A 24,283-nucleotide genomic window follows, 5' to 3' on the forward strand; every position below is an offset into this window, starting at 1 on the left:
TGCTGGCTCTTGTGTGTCATTTGTTTCGCTAGACAGTAAGCCCATCTTAATCATTTCGGAATGACTATCTCACTGAAGAGAACAGCGCTGTTGCTATCTTGCCAAGGTCAAGAACGCAAGCTTATTATTTTTGCCAAACAGTCTTTCAGGAGACTAGCATATGACGAACAGGCCGTGGTGCGAATCCGAAAAGGGCTTAGTCTTTTGGATTCGGGGCAGCATTTCGCGATCAACAGCTCTTGGCTGGAGGAATCGTTTTAGTTCATCAATTGCCTCCTAGCTGGAAGAGCTGAAGAAGGCAGGTCTGGCCACCTAGGAGAAAAAAAATAAACTTGAAATTGACTGCTCTTGGCATTGAATATTCTACTGATAAAAATCTCTTGAACGTTGACGATCTAGAATGAGCTGACTCGATAGAAAAACTCTCTTGACTTTGGCGAACTAGATTGTGCTGGCTCCACAGACTATAAATAGACCCAGATAATTGTCGCCCGATAAAAAGACAACAACACTGGAACATTTGTTAGTCTCCTGGCTCTATAAAAAGTGCTGACTCAGCATATTGATGACCATTTGGCCGGCGACTTCTTTCGTGTTCGAAGATGTGGGTTTTTTGCAGTGCGGTTGCTCCTCACAAGACCTGATCATAGCCATGTTATCATTTGTCTCTGGGGTAGGATATGATGTAATTAAGACTTATTCCGTTCTCTAACGATCCTGCACTGGCACAGTGCCGTACCAATGCGTCTAGCCTTCTTTTTTTAGGTCGCGTGATAACTTTTCTCGACGAAAAAGGACGAGAAAGCATGAACGTTTTGAGAAGATATCACCATCATCGCATCGTGAGACAAGTGGACTGTGACATTTCTCTGGGTTTTAATTAGAAAACCGAATCCACTTCTTCAGAAAATTATAACACAACTTTTATGGCCAACTTAGAAGGTAAAGCGCGAAAAGCATGTGGTTTGCATTCTTCTTACCTCAAGTGACGCCTCCTTCGAGTACGACAACCCAAATAGTCCAAACATCGCAAGTTCCCTACTCATAGTTCATTCATTGCCAGGCGGTGGTCTGGCCGCCACCATCAAGGTGTCTGTCTCAAAACCATCGCAATGACGAGACATTGAGTGGATTGGTTATGATTACAGATTCCTCAGTCACTGCGCAGAGATATTTATTAATCAGCAATCGTCACCAGACTGTGGATTCGAATGTGTTTACCCACAGACGCTCATGTCTGTGACATTCTGCAGAGCTTAACTAGTAGTGAAAAAAACTCATTCCACTGAGTCGCAGGATTTGTTCCCATCTTCTTCTGTCCCTGATCACGCGCCATCCCACCACTAAAGTACATATTGTCTAAAGAAGAATTTAATGATACATACGATGGGTCGGACAATAAGTCATTTCTGGTTGAGCGCACATCAGGAAGTCATCGAAAGATATATGTTTTATCATCCCGATATCGGAAATCACCTAAATCAATCACAATCCTGATACACAGGGGAGCAATGAAGATGTTTGGCGGATTTGTCTCCACCAACTCGTCAAAAGCTTTGCCATGTACCATATGGTAACAATTGCAATGGAAAGGGGTGAATTAGGAGACACGCGAACAGGAACATGTATTTGGAGGGAGATTTGAGATAATTGCTTCCAATTAGTCGGCTCTGTTCCCATACTCGTTATCGCAGACCACATTCATTGTAGAGAGTTTGCATCCATGAAGGTCAACGATAGCAAAGGACTTGTTCATTATCTTACAGCAGGTTTATGTTTACCAGGCCCGACCCGGTATAGCAGCTTCAAATGAACCCCTAACCCGGAATAGTGTTGAATTGGCCATCTGCAAGTTGAGGGCTATTGGTTGGTATATTTCACCTGTTCTCTCGGAAAATTGTCCAATTTTAAAATCTTCTGTGTCACATCACCTGTTTTTGACATCTCAATTTTCTTCTGTCAGAAGCGTCAGCGCCTGTGACGTGTCATGATGTTTGCAAGATAGATGATGTGACGGGAAGGCGTCTATCCCTGATGATCGGCGAGTAGTGGTCATGAACTCATCTATCAAGCTCCGCTTCGTCAATAGGATGGCCAATTTGCATCATCAATTTGATCTAATTGACCGTTATTGGTTCGTTTAAATCGTGCTTGGTGCTATTTACCTAGCGGAGTGGATGATATGATCAACTTCCACAAGTCAGCACCAGCGCTGATCAACCCACGGAGGTCGTTGGTTCGTTCTCTAATAGATCTTTGACAATTGCTTTTGACAATCATAGCCTACCTACTTTCAGATGTTTTACAATTAAGTCGATTGCCACTGACGATAATGATAATGATTTTCACTCTTTACCGCTTTTCCGTGGCATCGTGAATCTTGCTCGAAGCACTTGTTGAGAACGATTATCATGCCCGGCCTCTACAGAAATCATCCTGGGTACAAAGGCGCTGCTTGAAAATGTTCATTTGAACTCAAACCAGAAGTGGACCAGCAATGGCATTCAAATTTCTAAACAGAGTACCGAAATGGACTTTAGCATCACTCGTGCCAAATTGTTTTAACGCTGATCCAATGGCATTGAGGAACTGACTCGTGAAGCTTCCTCGTCTCACGGGAGATGTATAACGATCGAATCTCTGACAGATAAAGGTCAGACTATTCAATTGTTCTGAGATAAGAGTTGTGAAAAACAAGGTTGGCTTTCAACATCACGGATATGTTGTTGATTTTCACACAGATTTGGTGATTTTTGGGGCAGTGATGAAAACATACCCAATTTTTCAACAGTAAGAAGTTGCTCAATTTTTCTGTCATATCACCAGTGGTATTAGAACACCTAACCAATTCTTTATCACATCTCTCCTGCGTCATTTCGATTAGATATGCCTGAAATGGTGTCAAAACCAGAAACTCCGCAAGATAAAGCGGAACACTTTTTCGAAATATCCATTTTCGCATTGTCACCTGACATTGTGTGATGCCGGGTTACATTGCTGATTGAGTGTCAGATGCCGTTACGGGTTTGTCAGATGCCGTGACGAGTTTGCGCAGAAAGGCGAAAAAAGGCCCCTTTTCAGTTTGTTTGCGGCATTGGCGATATGTCACGTGGTATTCAACACCGGGCTCTGGGTGGAGTAACCTTTCACGCGTAGCGATGCTTCCGTGGTGGTTCCTTTTAGAATTATTACAGCTGAAGTAATGAAATCTGGTGGTTTTTCGGACTCGATGTGTCCAGCAAGTTTTAGGCCAGGATTTGATGCATCGCCCATTTCCTGTACTTGGTAGGGGTGGGTGTAAGTGTATATGGTCTGATTGAGTAAACCGGTAGCTTGTTTCCTATTTTTCCGTGGTTGGAAGGATTTATTATTAAATATATTAGATTTGGTATAATTTGATCAAACTTCAGTACGTTAAATCAAAAAGCTGGGGTTGACTGAAATCCTTAGAAAAAGAATTCATGAAAATCTATTTGCATAATATACGAAATGTAAAAGAAGTTTGATAGAATTAGTGAACCTACAGAACAAGGGTGAACCCTTTCTTGTTTGTTAAACCCCGAAGCAGCCAGGGTAACACTAAAGTTCATTGACAGTGATTGCCATGGAGTACAGTCACTGATATCGGCCGCCTCGGGAGATGTTACGGATCAAAGAAGGCATTTACCTATTTGAGGAACAAATACATATAATGGCTGCCAAACTCAAAGCTGGAATTATCTTCGATTTGTTGAGTGCAGATTTTGTCGGCATTGAGTCGGGTCACCATGCGAACTTTAAGACGACAAGAGGTCATCTTATGAGATGAAAACACACCATTTACAGTGGAACCCCGGTAACACGACCGAAAGTACTTTTCGCCTTGGGAAGCTCGCAAAGAACGTTTTGATGAGAAAAGAAAGATCTGCGCAATCGATTCGCCGATATAAAAAGTAATACATGTACATGGTTCAAAGGAACTAAAAACAACTCTCAGGTGGTCGGTGATTGTTGTCCATGATGAGGATGTTTTGATGGGTATCAGCAATCATTCATACCATCCAAAACCTCTACAGATGATTAAAGATGAGCTGGATTTTCGGTGTGGGAGTGAATTACCATCAGCCTGCCTTGCTAAAACATTACATTGAAATGGTTACCGAAGTCGAAAGAAACTTGCAGTGAGTTGTATATTTGGATGAGGAATGCGGAATGAACGAGATTATCATCACCTCGCTGTGTAACATCAAACACTGCCAATACAGTTCAACGACCTGAATTCAAAAATGACGAAGAAATTCGCGTTCTCTTTGATGTGAGGACGACCTTCTTGCTGGTGAGCAAACAGCTCTCAAAGCCGCATCACCTCCCTGGGCCGAATAAAAACCTATTCCGAACAGAGTTGAAATGAAGGCGAAGCTTGGTAATCAAAAAAGGCCTTATGAGAGCTTCGTCTTGCGTCACATTTTGTGATGATATGAGCACCTCGCCTTTTGGTAAAATCTCTAAGGTTGCATTCAATATCCACCATTTTTCCACCATTCTCCACAATGATTTTTCGGGTGGCCAAATTACCGATATGTCGTCTAAAGAAGATAATATCAGGCTTCCTATGGAATTCATAATTTGTCGCTACGCAGCTTTGAGAATGTACACATGGAAAGAATACAATCTTTGTCACCGGTATTGGACCTTTTGAGTTTCATCTCTATTCTGATTATCTTTTGAATAAGGAAAGCGCATCCGACTTCGGATATTCAAGACAGCATGGCGTTCAGACATATCAGAATTACTTACAAGATAGCCGCAAGGTTAGACTGATGCATTATTCATTGAAGAAGTTTCAGAAGTTTCAGTTTCAGAAGACCCTGAACAAGTTGTTAACTTCCAAGGGCACTCATATCGTTGCGAGTCTCTTGCAAGTCTCAGCCTCAGGTACAAGCCAATGGTGAAAATTAGTCTTCAAAATGAAGAGTTCTGTGAACATTGGAAACTAGACTCTCAACTCAAATAATGACAGATAGGTGGACTTTCGTTAAAGTTTACAAGGTGATCGTGCACTTTACGATATCTGCAAATTGCAAATGTAAATGAATGTCCCGGATGCAAGCCTCGTTAGCATCCATAGTTTGGTGTAATTTCAGTTTTTCAACACAAAATATCAGATCATGCTTGTAGGACATGGTTTACTACCCTAAGCGCAACTGTGGGTGTTGACAACCACTGTGAGACTCCTTAAACGCGGGTAAATCAAGTTGTTGATGGTTGATTGTTGATGGTAATACCTGATTACCTGCTGTTGGGTTCCCACTCGAGTCCTTTTACAATACGTCATTGCCCTATAGTGATATCAGCCTATCAGTGATATAGGTGACAGGTTGATCCCACGCCCCTCGTACCAAAGTACAGATGGACCGATTCCATTGTGTCTGGCTGAAGTGGAACCACACACGATGACAATGCTTGTTCGGTCAGTTGAATATCCAAACCAGTTTTACCCTACACCTTCGGCTGTGATGACACTGGTCAATACCAAGAAGACTACGTCGCCACTTATCAGCAAATTCATTATCTGTCCCCATGTTGAACAGATACTTCGGTGACCCAATTACAAAATGGCAGTAACTTAACTTGATGTTCGAATCGTGATATCCACCATTACGACTGTATCGCTTAATTTCCGCCAATCAACATTACCCACATTGGGTTTAGTTACGGCAGAAGCTATAAGTATGACTGAAGGTACGTACTGGCTAACAACAGCCGAAATAGCTCAGTTGGGAGAGCGTTAGACTGAAGATCTAAAGGTCCCTGGTTCGATCCCGGGTTTCGGCAAACTTTTTTTCTAAGTTGTGCATTCCATTGGGTTTAGTTAAGGCAGAACGTATAAGTATGACTAAAGTTACGTATTGGCTAACAACAGCCGAAATAGCTCAGTTGGGAGAGCGTTAGACTGAAGATCTAAAGGTCCCTGGTTCGATCCCGGGTTTCGGCAAACTTTTTTTAAAGTTGTGCATTCCTCGATCACTGATAAAGCCCCCCCCCCCCCCCCCAACAAGCTGGGGAAGCCTATTCATTTTACTCAACAATAAACATTCTTCTTATCATCATTATTATCAGGCATCCTCAGCCAACCAGTTCTGCTTGTGGGGAGTTTTTTCAGTTACATAACTTAATTTGCTTGATACAAATATCTGTAGGGAAGCCTCCGAGTTTGCCCCGAGAACTCAGGACACCTCTTGCTGCGTCTTTTATTTCCTTTCTTGGCACAATTGGTCTGGACTTTGCATCCAGGGAGATTTCCAAATGCATTGCCTATTAAATTATACGAGTACCTACAGCTGTGTTGCTCAAGGAATGAATGACTGGCTGCGTACAGCCTCCTTTAATGATGGAGGCCCGGGTTTAGTGATTATCATAAAGCCCGGGCCGGGTGTTGTTTTACACTCACTGGTTCACCAGATTAAAAAGTAATCAATCAATCAATCAATCAACAATGTCTTATAGAGCGCCAAACTCCAGGTAAACCTACTCAAGGCGCTACCTCCCCACCAAGAAATGCTTCCTCGAAACAGCCAGGATTTTAGGAGTCGTTTAAAAGCAAGCAGCGCGTCCGCCCCCCTGATGTGCTCCGGTAGGGCATTCCACAACCGGGGACCACATGATGAGAAGCAGCGGTCACCGAATCCTGTCTTTATCCGCATACACGCCAATGACGTGTCATTAGATGACCTGGTGACACGCTGCCTCTCAACATTTTTGAGCACAGGAAACTTACCATGGACATTTTTCCTCTCGAAGACACGGAAGTAAGTCAATCTTGCAATGTGGACAAGTGACCTATTGTCGATAGTTGATTGGACCAATCAATAGTTCATCAACAGGGAAATAATTACACCACCTACGATTCGAAATTCGATGCGAGGAGTGATTGTTTTCGATATGTTGCTGTTAAGAATTGGTAAATATCAAAACAAGAACACAAGGGGTGCACAAGTATCGATCGAACAATGTTGGTCTTGTCAATTGTCATTCTGTAGAACTGATGTGTCAGTTTTTCCCCATTGTTGACCCCGCCTTTGATTATTGGTACTGACACTGAAATTGAAATTGAGTTGAAAATTGAAGATTTGCGCTGCAAATGTTGAGTAAATTGAAGAAATAAATGGGTCTCTAAGAGATGGAGTTGACCTTGTTGTATGCAGTTAATTGTTTATTGCGTAGCAATGTTGACTTCGCCCGTTTATTGATATGCATGGTGAGATTGAAATTAGGCGCGACAAAATATAGGAAAAAAGATAACCTAAATTGGATTATGATCCATTTAATATTCATGCTGTTGACTGGGGGAAACAGTGTCATAAACAATGCAAATTTAGATGAAGTTTACTTTGTACAAACACATCGGCAAAGACAAGAAACCTGCTAAGTATGTCAGGTAAATTCTGAGGGGTGACCGGATATTCATGCTCCAGAACTGATCCCTCGATTCGTCAGTCATTTCAAAATTGACCCATTCTCATGACTTAATCTTTGTATTACCTGTAAGTGAACTGATCATTCTTTGTGAAGGATGTAAAGAGCTGTAAAAGAGTCAAGATGAAAAATCCCTCAAACAGCCAAAATGTTTAAGGGTCTTTCCAAATGAAATGATGATCGGGTAGAATGAACTGTGTTTGATTTCGAGAGGCGATGAATAGATAATGTCTAACCTTGTTTCTGTTTCCTAATGCTAAACTCAGGCAGTCTCAAGGCAATTCCTTTGGAAATCGAGAGCTGTATGTTTTCTCCAATACTGACAAACCAAAATAATTGTGGTTCAAGTTATTAAATATCATCAGCTAAAAAACTACTGAGTTTGAATCAAAGTGTTTCTGATGGTGCATTGGCAATGAGGATTATGGTGCCTCGACCCGAGATGAAATGCCAGTACAGGCGTTAAATGCCTGTGCGTTCAATCAACACTTGGCTATAAGTCGTTCCACTTGTGTGTCATAAGCTTTCTAGGGCTTCCCCGTACCCCATTCTTACTTTAACCTGGCAACTGATTCGATGGCTGCATTTGCGTGGAGACTGTCATCTCTCTCGCCTGCGGGCAGCTTAGATCTATCAAACAACCCGTAGATGGACATGGTTGCGAAGCCCAGCTGACGTCATCATTCAAACCGACCAATCAGAGTGAATTTTAATGTGAACATCACCATGTTCTTTCAATAAATGTCCCTAGCTGAGCTGACTTTGTCTGGCGACGTTGACAATATGTGTTGTTGATATTGTGGACCTGGTGGGGTAAGGCCTTCTGTGTACATGGACATAACTCATTATTGTGTCATGTTTTAGTTTGTTCAGATTATTATGGTTGCTTCTTATTGTGTTTTAACAGATGGCCGACCCGGGAAATTCATCATTCGACAGATTTAAAGCTACATGACTGTCATAGGTTCTGACTTATATCATCATTCTCAACGGAAATTTTAAGTTACGTCTGATTTTTTGGAGAAAAAAGTTGTGCAATGTAGAATGTGATGTGAAATATTCTCATTGGGTTGTGAAAGACACTGTTTCGGATCGTATTACTCCAGTCAACATCTCAGCCGAATCTGATGGATTATGGATTTAAACGGTACGTGACAATCACTTATTATCGAGAGTAATTGAGCCTTAATACTTTTGAACTCCTGTTTTTTCATTTCCTTTTCCGAACATTAGTCAAATCCGCTTAAAGCAAGTATAGACAAATCATTCCAGCACCTTGTCGATCTCTGATGGTAATTGATAGCCCGGGTGCTTTCAACGAATCTCTACCCTTATATCAATTCCAAGTGTTACGGTCTGCTCTTTGATAACTCTTGAATCAGTCAGTAGCGCTTGTAGTTGGTGTGATTCGATGGCATCGTTTGTGTTTAGTCCAACTTTTGTATTCAAATTACATGAAGAAATAACCCGATATTCGCTCTTTTGTGCTTTTTCGTCTAAAGGCATTTCAAAGCCTCTTCAGTTCTATTGATTCAAACCTGAATAGAATACTGAACTGCATATCTAGCTCAGTCACGGTTAACCCACTATCTCAAGATGATAGGACCCCCTCCCCCCCCCCCCCCCTCTTGCCAACACACTCCAGTCGTTCATTAAACTAATGCACCCTTCGATGTAGTAACTGTCAATCTTCAGTTGGTACAAGTTATAAATGGACCTCTGATAGCTGTTTATTGGTTTCCTCTTGCCGGCCTATCAGTAATTGATAGTTGCTGTATTTAAAAGTACATCATACGATATTAAAGGGGCCATCACTGCATGAAGTGATATTCCGCTAAGTTCCGTTGAGTAAATCTTCCCAAAATAGGGCAATAAAGGCCTATGTCGAATGGGGTTACTCATTTTTAGGTGCAATTTCTTCATAGACTCCCACAAGCCAAGTCTGTTTCATCTTACTTCTCAACAACCAATCTTAACCGCCAATTGATATAAATAGGCGGCTAAGATTGGCTGTTCAAAAAGGGTACACGCCGTGTGCACATCAGTTTCGATATATTTGTTAAAACAATATCACGCGAACTTATTATATTGATATTTTGATCGTTTCAGATAAAGCAAAAATGATGTCCAACGGAAAACAGAACGAACTCGTCATGAGCCCGATTTCCGGGTCGGGCACTATTTTAGACTCGCCCGTCTCAAACGGAGTCAATGGCGGCGCGGCGCCAAAGGTCAAGCGGAAGGACTACAGCAGCGCCACCTTTGCAAAAACTATGCTGGCTTTCACGCAGACGACGACATGTCATGGAGTACGCTTTATTTGCCAGAAGGGGTCGTTTTTATTTAGAAGGTAGGTGACTGGTTCGTAGGCCTCTACATGAACATTTGTCTGCAAAATACAATAAAACTATGTTAGTGAAGTAGGCGAAGAGCCAACGACTTATCATGTCTTCCTATTACAAGGTAGATCAACGGTGAGACAGGTTGAGATCAACACCCAGCTGCGAAAAGACCAAAGCTGAAATCAGAACAGTTGGTCGACACGTGTTGGAGGTGTGTTATAGCCTCAGGATGAGCGAATCTGTCAGATAAAAAACGTGATAAAAGGGCATTGATTTCTATATCACAAATCACCAATAGGGTTCTTTGAGATCGTGACGTCAAGCTAATGGTGGTCAGATTCCTGAAGACGTTCTTAAACCTAACAGGTTAACCGCTTTAATGAACAGTTGCATTGAAGTTAGCCGCTGTTTTAGAGCTCATGCTACTGTGACCGGAATTGAGGTTTTTTGTCAAGTTTTCCGAAACACTTCAAGAAGTGTTGTGCTTTTGTACTGCCTGGATTAAGAGAAAGGTGTCCACCATGTTCGCTAAAATGATGATCGACTTGACCCAAGCGACCACCTGTCATGGGATCCGCTTCATTTGGATGAAGGATTCGTTTTGGTTTAGGAGGTAGGTAATTTCGATCTCTGAGGGCTCTTGGAAAGTTTGTACTGGTACCATTAGGACTTACTGCTGATGTTGCGCAACAGAATGTCTATATGAATTGTCATTGCACGAACTATGCATACTGAACATGCAGCGGTATTTCCTCCGTAGCCTCCGCCCATTATGACGCGCGTTGTCTGGAAGTTTAGCAATGTCAATACATTGAGGGTCGAGATGGAACAATGAGAGCAGATTCTCATTCGCAATTATGATCCAGAAACCTGTACCTTTATTCATGCATCTGCTTTTGACATAAAGAGGCCTGGTCCTGTCGCGGAAGATTAAATCACGTGACCTAATCACGAATGGACAGGTGCCAGACTCATAATCTTAAAAACCTTCCCAAGGTGCCCCATCATCCTAATGTATTTCACCGTAAGCTTGAGATGGAATAAGAAAGGCACCATATAAAGTCAATGAGCATTACAAATATTGAGTCGAGAACCCTGCGTCAACCATATGGTCCTCGTCTTCAAAATGTATTTCACCATTAGTATTCAAAATCTTTGGGGAGTAATTCATTTAGCTTAAGAGAAGTTTTAGAGAACCCACAACATCAAAGTACAACTTTTCATTTGATGGCCAAATCTGTGGCCATCTTCGTGACTGCCTTGGTGTTCCTCTAATCATTGCCGGACTCGAGAGCTGCAGGGATAAATTGACTTTACTGCGCGAGAGTCACGCGGCCAAGAACATCACAAACATTGGCGGTCATCAACAATCTCGGAGCCAGTGTGTCAGGTCCCCACGGAAAACAGTTGGACAACCAAAAAAATGAAACACACCGCATCCGTAAGCCCGGGTTAATGGTTATGGTGAAAGGTGGCCTGGTGGCCGAGAGAGTAGGCGTGCGAGTAGAAGCCCGCGGCCACAACTCGCTACTGTCCACCTGTGCAGAGTCTTAGATTGCCCTGACATAGACACATGATACAACGGACAACGGTTTAGTTTCCCATCGGATGGACGTAAAGAGCCGGGTTTTTAGCCCGAATAGCCCGGGACTCGAACCCCATGCCTTGCAGCTTGGGCGAGACTAATCGCCGGAGAGAATACCGAGAAGATAGTTCGCCGCTCTTGATCTATTGCCTTGGGACTTCTCCGGATGTTGCCGACCAGACAGTTCTCACTGCTGACACACCAAGACGTGATATCATTAGCTGGTACAAATCGTGGTCGACCCCATCTTATAGTTGGTGAAGCAAAGACGCCCTGGTTATTATCGCCTTGCATGCCTATTTTTCCTTCAACTAAACTTATGATGCAGTATTTTCCTAACACACTGAAAGAAAGCTCCACCAAATCACTCCACGGAGGCAAAACCGATTTTTTTTATTTTCTCTATTTAATTTTACGAGGCTGTCTTGTTATTCCAAATCCAATGTTTAAGATATTGGTAGTAATCTATCAGGATGGCAGGGGGGCATAAAGCGGATAAGGTCGATTCGATTACAGCAGTAAAATGTTGATGATTTGTCAACAGGGAGTGATGATATAGTTATTGTAGCATGAGAGAAGAGTCTTTTTTCCATCTTTGGCAGTCGCGCTAACCATAATTGTATTGTACTCTCGGTGAACCAGAGACCCCTGTAGCAGGCTACAATGTAGGTCCTGCGAAATTCACTTTAGTCCAATGCCGATACATCCCTTGTATAACCCGAAGCCAGGTGTTTCTCATAGACCAACTACGGATGGTTTGGTTACATCGGACATAAAAATACCAATACATCTCTATCAGCTGCTGGCAAAACCATCGAACGTTTTTCATTTAATTAAAGCGCAGTTTACACACGGTATTCAATCTAATAGATTAAGTATATCTTCTTGATTATAAAAACTCATCCCAGACTCATCCTCATTTAACCCAAGAGTCGGAATCTTCTGTAGAAATCTCGAGATCTGGTAGACTTCTTCCCGTGAAGGTATTGATAAGATCTTTTGGTATCGTTCAAGCATGTGAAATTATACTCAAATTGTAAACGTCAAAACACCTGCGTTCAGACTGAGACAATGATGTTTGAAAGAGCCGCGGTGGTGGCTCAGGCCTCTAGATACCACTTCCGAGTTCCTGCGTACAGACTGTGACAATGATGTTTGAAAGAGCCGCGGTGGTGGCTCAGGCCTCTAGATACCACTTCCGAGTTCCTGCGTACAGACTGTGACAATGATGTTTGAAAGAGCCGCGGTGGTGGCTCAGGCCTCTAGATACCACTTCCGAGTTCCTGCGTACAGATTGAGACAATGATGTTTGAAAGAGCCGCGGTGGTGGCTCAGGCCTCTAGATACCACTTCCGAGTTCCTGCGTACAGACTGAGACAATGATGTTTGAAAGAGCCGCGGTGGTGGCTCAGGCCTCTAGATACCATTTCCGAGTTCCTGCGTACAGACTGAGACAATGATGTTTGAAAGAGCCGCGGTGGTGGCTCAGGCCTCTAGATACCATTTCAGAGTTCCTGCGTACAGACTGAGACAATGATGTTTGAAAGAGCCGCGGTGGTGGCTCAGGCCTCTAGATACCATTTCCGAGTTCCGTACTGAAAAATACAGCCTTTGGGTTTGCTCATTCCAAATGATCACGACGGGGAAGCATCCGGCCGTTATCCTAGAGACTGGCTTCCTAATAAACATAATTTAGTATCAATAATGCAGCTTTATGATGGATGACCAGCTGTAAATATTTGCACCAACTACTTTCGATACAATTAATCAATGCCTTTGTAAACACCCCTGGTTCTAAGGCGCCGGACACAAAGTAAGCTGCAGCCCCATCTTTGTTAAGTGGCTTCATATGTTGTTGACAAGAGAAGAAATATCGGAGGGTCATTCTACTTAAATCGTTTAATCGAATGTATCTACAGTAGCTTTGGTAATTTGGAAAATATGAAAAGAGAATATAGACATGGCTTGTAATGAGCTTCGATATTACTGATGGACAGAAAAACTGTCCAATCGTCATATTCTCAAGCAAGAATCGCTGTATGAGACCCTCGTTCAGGTATCGGCCAATCAAAAGATTGCTTTCATGCTTGATCGGCTCTGAAAGCATGGCCAAAGGGACCTTCAGGCTGCACTGATTGGCCAATACCTGGGCGCACGTCTCTTATTCTTGCTTGAGGAGACTTGCGAATTGAAGGTTGGGAATCTCCAACAAACCTCGCATTATCAGCCGAGGGGTAGCGATGTTCAGTCTTGGGGTCAAAATCCCAAGCCTTTCGGTAGATCATATTCATGACTTCTTGATTAGAAGGCAATCGGAGATGGACTTGACATACAATTATACTGACCGACCCCTATAAGCTTGGCCAATTAGGTAGGACGGGTTTCTAGCTGGATCGTTCGATAGGGAGATGGGAGTGACAGTGCACTCAGTCCGATCACAGTTAGAAAGCGAATATACTGGGTATGAAGTCTTGTTGGAGGCAAAAGTTTCCGCCTCTGTACTTGTGACTAATGAAACGCGAGTTTTGATAATGCACTCTGGCGTTCTCTCCCGAGGTCATTGGACTCCTGGCCATTCTAGATAGCAATGTCATTGCAATTTGTGTTATGAAGTTGTGTCTGTATTTGGTGAATGTTGTTCTCACTCCCTGCGTGCCCTTTTTGATGAACCTATTTGATGATATTCTCGGACAAGAGTGCTGAGGACATCTTTCCTCTGAAGTGCCCTGTAACAAATATTGATTTTGTAGAAGCTGATACTATACTGACCGTCACTAAAAGTTTTTTCTCTGTCCTTGTAGCAATCCATCGCCAGTATCGCTGCTCACAGATCAGACGAAGTATATCAGAGGATTTGTTTGACGCTTCTGATATTTTGTCTGATCTAATAGTAAAAGGACGGATCCTTCTCTTTGACACATTCCCTCTCCGCTTTGTGTAGCGATTGAGTTTCCTTGTTTCCTGAAAGGATAGTAACTCGACCCTGCCAAGATAAAGCCTTGTATCAGATGTCACAGGTGGCGTGATATTATGTTCACATTACCAAGGCGCCAGAGGAGACCGTCTGTCATAGACGTCACTGCAGCTATCTTGTTTCAGTGATCTCTGGCACCGTGGGACCGGCTCATGACTACATTATCGTCTCTCTGACACTTACACGTGTCTTGTTACCGTTCCCAATGACCTTTTTGGAGAACACCCGCCCGTTTTCCTGGCGAGGAACAGAAGCACTCAAAAACGATAGACCGGCTTCGATCCTGGGTCAGGTCGAACGTGGTGGAGTTCAGACAGAGTTTGCCGATCAGTTGGTGCTCTCTCGGGACACTCCTGGCTGCTTTTACCAAAGCTCTCGAACTTGAAAAAAGTTTCACCTGACCGCCGTCTTTCCCCAACACCTTCATATGTTTTATAACGCTCTCTTCGTCGTATATTTGCAGAGGTTTCTGGCTGCTAGCGTTCCTCGCTGCCGTCTGCATCCTCGTCGTACAAGTGGTGGACCGCATCACGTATTTCTACAGCAACCCATACAATGTCAAGGTGGAGGTTAACTTTAACCATTCCATGAAGTTTCCCGTCATCGCCATTTGTAATCAGAATGAATTCAAGTAAGTCATCAGAGCCCGATTTTTCAATACAGATATATGTCAAAGGCGAGCCACATCGGCGGATGGTTCGAATTGCCGCATGGAGTTCGAGGTCGGGGAAGAACTGATGAAGCCAAGTTTGTGACATAACTTGTTTGGACGACTAAGCCCATGTATATATTTTGCTGAGGATAGAAAAAATCCCGACCGTGAAAGGAAGCTTTGACGAGATCTACACAGAGATGTTCATGAATATGTAAATATTGTTGAAAACCTATCCAGTTCCCAACAGCAGCCACAAGAAGTCGATCCATGCTAAAGGTGCTAAAGTTGTAATTACAAAGCACCATCGGCTCCATCAAAACGCATGTAGGCCTATATGATACCTTGTAAATTAAAAATAGGAGATAAGAGAAGTTTGTTGCTTCAGATTGAACTATTCATCACTTTCTTTCTTTAAACGTACTTTCTAATTTTAGTATTTGAGTTTTCACAAGATAATGGAGAGGAAATACAAAAACACTGTTATCAAAACTATCGATTACAGATACACTTTTTGATCGTGGAATTGAGTCTCGATTGATTAACTCTTTAGAAAATCCATTCTATTGCTACTTCGCAGGACCAGTCTTTAGATGGTTGAATTCACCCGCCATCTGCATCTGCGTTCCTCTTGGTTTTAAACAGAGGCTGATGCATTTTCTGCCATGCAAACAACATGGCCGCCGCCCAGTGAATTCGAAGAATATCTTGTCATGCCTCTTCTTCCAGAATTACGGAGGCTGTGAAGAACGACCGACGCGCCCTCATCAATGACCTGTACGGCCAGAAGTTGAACCTCTCTCGCCTCTTGGACACCTGCCGTAAGTGCGACAGGACGGCGCACCCCAACGGTTGTCCGTGTGAGTTGGATCTCACATTAGATAATCTGTATTTTGAACTGGCACACCGGAAAGAAGACATGATTGTGAGGTAATATGATAGAAACTTGCGTCTTTTCTATTTTTTATTTCTTTCAGGCTTTTTTGGCGAATCGTTGTTTTATATACAAACATACTCTCGCCCGGGACTCTGGTAATTTGCCAGCGAAAATGTTGCCTTTTTGAAAGTAGACAAGTTCCTTTCAGCTAATTCTTGTTCAACACCCCAGTATCTACTACTTTCCTCAAGCAAATTTGACTGCAGCGCTTTCAAAAATGCCCCATTTTGATTGGTTCATGATGAGACCATCCCGCAGAGGCAGCATCGTGGATTGCTGATTGGCCAATACGATACGACTTGAGAAAACCTCTGATGCGACTTGGCTTGATTGGTTTGTAATGCCAGATGTATGGATATAATCGTGAAAGTCCTGATAAAATTGCAAAGTCGTTTGACACACTTCAAAGAGATCTGATCATACCCGCGTTATGCATTCATTTAATGTAATCTTTCCTTGGTAATCATCGACTCACTTCCCTTTCATCTCGGCCTCATAAGATGAGGAGGACTCTTAGCTACATCATTTATTTGATGACACTGATGACACATGTTTTTGATAAGTCCATCTTAGAGTGATTGAAAAGACGCTACAGAACGTAAAAAAACTAGGAAACGCGACTGGAAATTGATAATGCGGCCATTTTAAAAACGTCACGTAAACAGTTCCTGATATCCAACCGCGCTCATGCTTGTTTGTTTTTGCTTGTCATAAGATCATTTTCTCGTCGAGAGACTTCGGTAGCTACCAAGTAATACTTTTTAAAAGGCGTGCTTTGCCTCAAGACACTATCTGTATTTGTGTCAAATATGCAGTAATGCCCCGTGAATGCTTCAGCTTAATTTGTTGACGATGACGTATTAAGTGGTGACAATTTTCTCAAAGTGCCTTGATTACTCCGCTCTGATGATGCGAGTCCATAATGCGGACACATTCTTAACATCTGATGAAGATGCATTAGTTGTGAACTGTCAAGAAAAACGCAATTAGGTGAATTTAAACGAGATATGCTTGATCATACCGTGAGATAAAAGTGAGCCGTTAGGCAATGGTCCTCGAAGAACCGATCCAAGGCCAATCTAGCTACGTGTATTTCATTGTAATCGCCCGATGATCGGCCTGTGCCATCTCTGTCCACCGTAGACAGTTCAACGCATCACTCTTTAACCGACCTTAGTTCTTAGTCCTAACTCGACAGCCCTGTTTAGGTGAGGAATGCTGTCGTCTGTCTTAGTTCGTCTCGGTCACCATAAAGTTGGTCCTTGATGATGGCCGAGCCTCCTCCGGCATAGCGGCTGTTCCTTGGTATTTTGGATGTAGTTGATGAGCGTGATACAATGAAATGGCTCGATCCGCCTACGGTTGGTCAATTGCGGATCACACTCTGATTGTTTATTAAGCCTGATTGTGCTAGCTGCTGATTAGGCCAAATGCTGAAAGACAAGACTAACTTGTGATGACAGTGATAGAAGGATTAATAACACGGAGCGAGATATTCCTGTGTTAGGAAACATTGATTGACGTTAATGGATCGGTGCGGCAGATCGGATCATCCCGAACGCGCGCTTCTGGTGGTCTTAACCACCATGTCGCATTAAGGAAGTAGTAAGTAGCTACGTTAGAGTAACCAGCCTCAGGCTGGTAGCTACACTGATACGAAACTTTGTGATAATACCACTCAAATTATCTCAGAGAAGATTGAGGCTTTGTCTGTCTTAACGGTCATTAAGTAGACTTGATCTGCAGTACGTTGCTAGGACCTATCCTCTATTGCATCACAGGCTCCCATGCCAAGTACAAGTACATTCTCGAGATGGAGAAAAACAGTGGCACTGCTGGTTGACCACGTTCTTTAACTGGCATCTTCAATGTTACCTTCAACAATTTCAACTCAACTTGTGTATTTGCAGTTGTAAGTGGAACCGTATGAGCTGCAGTCCTGACGACTTTGAGATCACATTGACAGACCATGGTATATGCTTTGAATTCAACGGTGCCGAGGATGATAGCAAAGCAAGGCTGGCGTCTGGTGCAGGTTAAGATCATTTTAGGCATATTTTTCATCTTCTGCAACACGGGTTGTACCATCAGAAAGAGCTCATCAAGAGCTGTCCAACGAATGGTCATGTCAATAGGTTTATAAATGGAACCATTGTGAAGGGCTCATCAAGAGCTATCTTGTGAATGGTCAATCATGCCAGTAGGTTTGGAGATGATTGGAGACTTTATTTAATGCGTTTCGGGCGAAATGGTACCAACAGTCCCTCAGTCACAGCAAATGCCTCGAGAGATTCAGACTGTTGCAAAAGAAGAGAGGCTTACTCTTAGTATTGATAACAAGCTGTAGACCTAATTCCTCAATCAAAAACAAAGACTTGTTATGATTTCGGTTCAATTTATGACTGTTTTCAGGAACGGAACATGGCCTACAACTCGTCCTTAACATTGAGCAATACGAGTACATGTTAGGAGAGCATGACTCGGCAGGTTTGAAGATCTTACTCTATTCCAACCGCGAAGTACCAATGGTGACCTACTTAGGTCAGGGTGTGGCACCAGGGACTCGGACCTTTGTGGGGACGACAGTCACCGTGGTAAGCGTTGCCTGGCTAGAGTGACCATCTTACTCTATTCCAACTTCAAGGTCCCGATGGTGACCTCATCGTGTCATGGTGTTGATCAGAGAACGAGAGTCGCTGTCGTGTGTGTGGTGAATACCTGACAATATGACTTGACAGCTCCCCCTTCCTTCCTTGGTGTGGCTCTCCATGCAGTTTCTGGTTTCGAGTAGGAATAGCTGACCATTTTCTCGCTCATATTTACCCTTCCTTGTCCTTTCATAGATGGACCGACTCCCCAAACCACATGGCAACTGTACCAAACAGGAGGAACTCCAATATTACTCTAAATACACTGAAATGGCTTGTAAGAAGGATTGCCAAGCTGTGGATTTCATCGCCAGGTGTGGCTGTAGACAGTCTTCGCTGTGGAGATCAGACAGTAAGTCTCATAATAAGAATCAAATCTCAGTGAGGCTCGATACTGAGTAGGTAGAGTCATCATGATAGTGATAGCGGATTTACATAGCACTTTGCCAGGGTCTGTATCAAAGTGCTTCACCACAACTAGGCCTATCACTGCCATGGATCTCCACGGGTCGAGCACGCAGCTGGGTTCCAGACAAGGTTCAGGTCAAGGCATGATTCTTGGTACAGCACTTTAACCAAGAGTCAAGTCTATAGTGTCATTGGTTATTACCATAGTAGACCTCTTGTTGCCGCCAACTTTCAGACAGGCCATTTCTACTGATTTATTTTCCATTGTAGCTATCCCCATCTGTACGATCAAGCAGACACTCGAATGCTACGAGAAACACTCAGAACATTTTCAAATGCCCTCCATAGGTAAGCTTCTCTCGCTCACCATGATGTGCGACGTAGCTCCCTGCGCTGCACTGCTTGGAGATCAGGCGATCTGTACAGAGTTTGAAGTTTACCAACATCATTGCACCATGTTCGTTCCCCCATCGTACAGTTCGTTTATTGACTTTGAAACTCCCAACAACATTGTCATACACATGGATAGCGTGGTCATCTTACATTTAATACATCATGAACTGTTTCTTATCATAAACTTCAAGTCTCCTTCTTTCCGAACAGGCATCTCCACCGAGCACGCTGCCGCCAACTGTTCAAAGTGCGAGTCTCCCTGTAACTCTGTTTTCTACCAACCAAACTTCTCATATCTAAAGACCTCGAACTTCGATGTGGACAGAAACCTGGCTGAGCTAGACCATGCCACTCTCCTGGTAGGTACACAAATCAGCTTTTCCAACTCTGCTCAAAGCGCTTCGAGGTCCCAGAGTGACCCTGGGGCAGCTGCAAAACTGCACTCAATAGTCATCGAATTCTTGCGCGGAGTGAGCAGATATCTCGGAAGAGACACTACCACGTTGTCAATAGTCCTGCACTCTTCCAACTACGCCATCACCAACAATTGCTTTCTGTTCCAGGCCCGCTACACCAAGGCCAGGGATACTGTGAGCGCCACGGACAAGCGGACCCTGACCAAGGACTTCAAACTACTCAACACCCTGATAGATGCAGCGGCACAAGTGGAGCATTTCCTCACCGCAGAGGATTCTGGGACATTCTGGGGCAACGACCTTATTTCAAAGACAAGAATGTTTGGTTTCCAAGGATACAGGAATGTTGCTAACATGGCTGGCGGACTGGGCAGGTACACGGAAAAGATCGCAGGTTACTTCAGGGAAAGGCGAGAACTCGTGGAACAGCTGTTTGCAAGGGGAGTGCAGATCGTCAAGGAACACACCTTGGACGAGGTCTCGTTGAATATCGCGAGATATGCGGAAGACGTGCGCGCAGATATCGTAGCGCTTGCTAACTTCACGAACAGTAATGATCCAGCATTGCGTGAGACCGTGCGGAAACGTTGGTATGAGCATGCGTCGAACTTGGTGGCGTCAAAACAAAACGCAGTAAAAAGGTCACGTGAGGAAATAAAACGTATCATCCACGCCTACGAAACTGGCTTTCCCCTCGTCCCGTATGCTGATACGGTCAACAAAACTAGACTGGGATTGATTCCGACGAACCTACTGAAGGAGGCCGTCTCCTCGGAGAAGGCAAAGCAGAACTTCAAGGACATGGAAGCCTCCCTCTCGTATATCACAGATACATTGAATGCGTTAGACGTTGCGGTTTCAACTGCATACGGAAGCTACCAGTACGAACCGAAGAAGATCAACATTTCCCTTGACTCCCTAACGGCGGCAGTCACCGAGTTCCATGCGTTCCAAGTCTCCGCGGTTCAGGATGTGTTCTATAAAGTGGCGGACAGTGCCACCAGGACTGAGCGGATCTACCAGGATAAGATCCGGACCTTCGACGCGACTGGGGTCAGGGAAGACCTGTCCGAACCCGGCGACATCATCATCAACAGCGCAAAAGAACAGAAAAGCGAATACAGTTCGTTCAACGCGTCCTTGTCTATCATCAGAGGATACCTCGAGCACCAGACTCCAGGCAAAACAGATATCGCCAAGCATTTCACGAGCCAGGGCATGACAATTAAGATTGCAGACTTCAACACCTACTTCAAGACGATAAAGCTACAGTTTCGCTCTCTTATCGCCCGGTATCTGAAGTATTATAACATCTTCAAGAAGTCGGTCTTGGCGCCCGCCATTGAGGACCTGGCTGATCTCAACAAGGCGCAGATCGACGAAGCTTTCTACAACTACCTGGGGATACCTTGTACTGATTTGTTAAACGTAAGTTTGGTCTGCAGAGGTTCCCTATTCACTCATTTCCAAAAGCAGAATTGACCGGAACTCTCAAATAGAGCCTTCTGATTGGTTAATTGTAAATGAGCAACCAGCAATCCACTGATTGGACAATATCACCAGAATTAACCCCGGCCAGATTCTGCTTTCGGCAATCCCTGTCGGCCACTCAGCCTCCTCAGAAGGCTTCCATTGCATAACGAATGGAATCTACGTTTTATTGCAGGACACTTCCCCGAGTTGCACACAGTTTGATAATCGCTATAACGCGCTGAGGTTTGATATCGACCGCTACCTGAATGAGACAATAGGTAGCAAAGACACCATGTTCTTAGACTCTCTCTACAAAGTGACCAAAGGGTTCACAGGCTATCTGGATAATGGCAATATTGACGCTGCCTTCTATACGTGAGTACGATATCTTTGACTCTTTTGGTGAGAGTCTAAACACATTGTTAAGAGAATCGTATGCCCTTACCATTAGGTTTTGGTTTGTGAGGTGAACATTAAACGCTGAAGAGCCGAGAGGTGCATGTTTCTGACAATCTTGACCATCAATGTATTGACATTGCTCAGCTTCCCGACAACGCGCGTCCGCCACGCAGGCACCTGCAACCCAGACAGATCAGGTTTATTGTTGATCTGGTTGATGTCTAGCGCAGACGGATTTGAATACAGGAATACCACAGAAAGGGAGACGTCTTGTGTCTCGATATTGAAGAAGACCTTTCTAATCTTTCAGCGATAACTTCTTGAGTCTCGACATCTTCTTCCGTGAAATGTCGTATGAGCTGATCGAGCAGCAGCCTGCTTATGATCAGTTTGCGCTCATCAGTAAGTATACACATCGTACTCCTCTGAAGCAGACATGTTGGCCCGCGGTTTCCCTCCACTTGTGTAAGCTTCATGATACTCCCAAGTATAAGAGACGGCGGCAACTTCATGGTCCAGCCATCCTCTCTATGGAGGAATTTCCTTGTGGACTAGTGGTTGACGATCGACTCGCATAACACCGTAGTTCAGCAACGACTAGAGCGATCAGTTGGTGATTGGATGACCGAGAAATCTAACAATCACCAGCGTTGTCGACGGATATCTATAGGATGTCTTTAGAAATCCAGTGTCAAGAGCGGAGTGACATCTTTGGCGTGCCCATCCGGATAAACCGATACGGATGAAAACTATCCAACATCGATTGGTAGTCTTCTAAGTGCTCTTGTCAAGAAATATTCCGTGTTTGTTTATGTTGCGCGGCTTTGATCAAGCTTTGACATAACGCAGATGGATACACCTGTGATTGTGGTGCTTGATCGGCTGATAGAGGACCTTTGACTGACTGTAAACGTGTTTTCTCCTTTTGCAGGTGACATCGGTGGGTCCATGGGCCTATTCGTTGGCGCCAGTGTATTGACCCTATGTGAACTGCTGGATGCCGTCACACTCTATATCTACAAACGATTCATCAAGAGAGACAGTGTGTCTGATCACAAACATTCGAAATATTCAACGAAGAATGGTTTGGCAGGATAAAATGTTGGATGAAGAATATTCTGGCGTGCGAGGAAGAGTGTAAAAGGCTACTGTAGTCCATTTCAGGAGTGGTTAGCGCAGTAAAGTCATTTCACAGAATTTCGCTTTAAGTCGATGTTTCTTTGAGATTCTCAGTCTTCAAGGTTAGAAGACAATTTGCTCAACTGCACCCGTGTTTTCTGAGTGAAATCGCCAGAACTCCGAGAGGCGATTTCTTGTGAGGTTTATAGCCCCATTGGTAGGAGACATTGATATATGAAAACAAACACCGGGGCCGAGCGTTTTTCAGATATGGCGACGTGAAGACGTTATTTTTGTTTAAGAGGAAAAAGGCTGTGATCCACCGTGATATTATGCTGGACTGACTCGAAGATTAGGATCTTCACCGAAATGACTCGCTCCGCATAAGTCATGGAATATGGCGTAGATATGTGACTTCATACCTATAATATACGAGAGCTTCTGTGAGAATTTTCGGAATGGTGTGTCTGCCAACAGGTGTTTTTGGTCGGTACTTCTCGCGTGTTTCCGCTGGGTAAAAACGTCGGGGCTACGCGAGACCCCATTTGCAGTAGCAGCGAGGAGTGACTGGTTTAGACGATGCGATAGCTGATCTTCTATATACATTGATGCATGATGTGGTGGTTATAAATAATCGTTTTACGAAGCTGAATGAACAAAGTGTAGTTCGGGAAGGTGTGCAGCTTTTAACCTCGGAAGTATCATGCACGAGTGTTGACTTTTAACATGTGTTCATTTTTTGTCTAGATTATCCGACAATGGGATGTAATTGTACTGCTAGCCTTTTGAGTATATTGTCTTACCTATGTGATGAAATCCTCGTATCCAGGCATCAAGGACGTCATATCGCCTATTGGACCACACTTAGACTAACTTAGCAATGTTCATGTCTGTCAGATCTTCAGTATATGGGCCAACTACATATTTTTTATGGCTCAAACTTTAAGTAAACAATATCCGTCACATGTGAGCCAATCGTTTCTTGAGCGTTTTCATATTTGAGTTGAGTTGGGGGAATATCTAAAATTGGCAAGCAGATTACTTTTTTAAAATTAAATTCTTTAATTAAGAAGTGAGGCCACTTGGCTATATAGACCGCTGTTCTGCGGAACTGCAAACTGCTTGCGTGTCATGTAAATATATAACTGTCCGTAACAATTATACCAGAAAGCTGCTGTAGATGTTGACCGCTGTCATGTTGTGAGTGGATTCCGGTATGTATAGACATAAGTGTAGATATTTGTGAAGAATATAGAACACTCTTAGGACGGTTGAATTCTTGGAATTCGAGGATGCGCGGTGGCACTGTCGAAGGGCGTATTATTCCTGATCAATTCGAGGCTCGACCGGTGCCACTCCGCACATTATCATCCTGAGGAAATCAGGGGTCGGAGAAGCGAACATTAACCCCTAATTTCATCAACTGGCCTCGATCCTATCCGCCGCGCAGCGGAGAGTCGAGGAAGCCTCGTTGATTTACCC

General features: G+C 43.7%; 1 protein-coding gene and 2 non-coding genes across 5 annotated transcripts in view; all 3 read left to right on the forward strand.

Moving 5' to 3' along the window:
* Positions 1-23,980, forward strand: part of LOC135501729 (uncharacterized) — a 48,245-nt gene extending 24,265 nt beyond the window's left edge. The window contains exons 1-14 of one of the 3 annotated variants that reach the window (XM_064793982.1): positions 8,206-8,268; positions 8,363-8,602; positions 9,565-9,805; positions 14,820-14,987; positions 15,738-15,938; positions 17,856-17,980; positions 18,358-18,539; positions 18,789-18,945; positions 19,272-19,349; positions 19,605-19,753; positions 19,958-21,238; positions 21,477-21,658; positions 21,993-22,084; positions 22,614-23,980. In XM_064793982.1, the coding sequence (XP_064650052.1) occupies positions 8,590-8,602; positions 9,565-9,805; positions 14,820-14,987; positions 15,738-15,938; positions 17,856-17,980; positions 18,358-18,539; positions 18,789-18,945; positions 19,272-19,349; positions 19,605-19,753; positions 19,958-21,238; positions 21,477-21,658; positions 21,993-22,084; positions 22,614-22,780 (3,036 nt within the window). In that variant the 5' untranslated portion in view covers positions 8,206-8,268; positions 8,363-8,589 and the 3' untranslated portion in view covers positions 22,781-23,980. Of the gene's footprint in view, positions 1-8,205; positions 8,269-8,362; positions 8,603-9,564; positions 9,806-10,177; positions 10,411-14,819; positions 14,988-15,737; positions 15,939-17,855; positions 17,981-18,357; positions 18,540-18,788; positions 18,946-19,271; positions 19,350-19,604; positions 19,754-19,957; positions 21,239-21,476; positions 21,659-21,992; positions 22,085-22,613 lie in introns of those variants that run through there. The other 2 variants (XM_064793980.1, XM_064793983.1) reach the window with 2 other exon arrangements.
* Trnaf-gaa (transfer RNA phenylalanine (anticodon GAA)) lies at positions 5,742-5,814 on the forward strand. The gene has a single exon. It is a non-coding gene; the product is annotated as a tRNA-Phe (tRNA).
* Trnaf-gaa (transfer RNA phenylalanine (anticodon GAA)) lies at positions 5,902-5,974 on the forward strand. Its single transcript has one exon. It is a non-coding gene; the product is annotated as a tRNA-Phe (tRNA).
* Positions 23,981-24,283: the final 303 nt, after the last annotated feature.

This window comes from Lineus longissimus, chromosome 17 (assembly GCF_910592395.1).
Source record: "Lineus longissimus chromosome 17, tnLinLong1.2, whole genome shotgun sequence".
NCBI lineage: Eukaryota > Metazoa > Nemertea > Pilidiophora > Heteronemertea > Lineidae > Lineus > Lineus longissimus.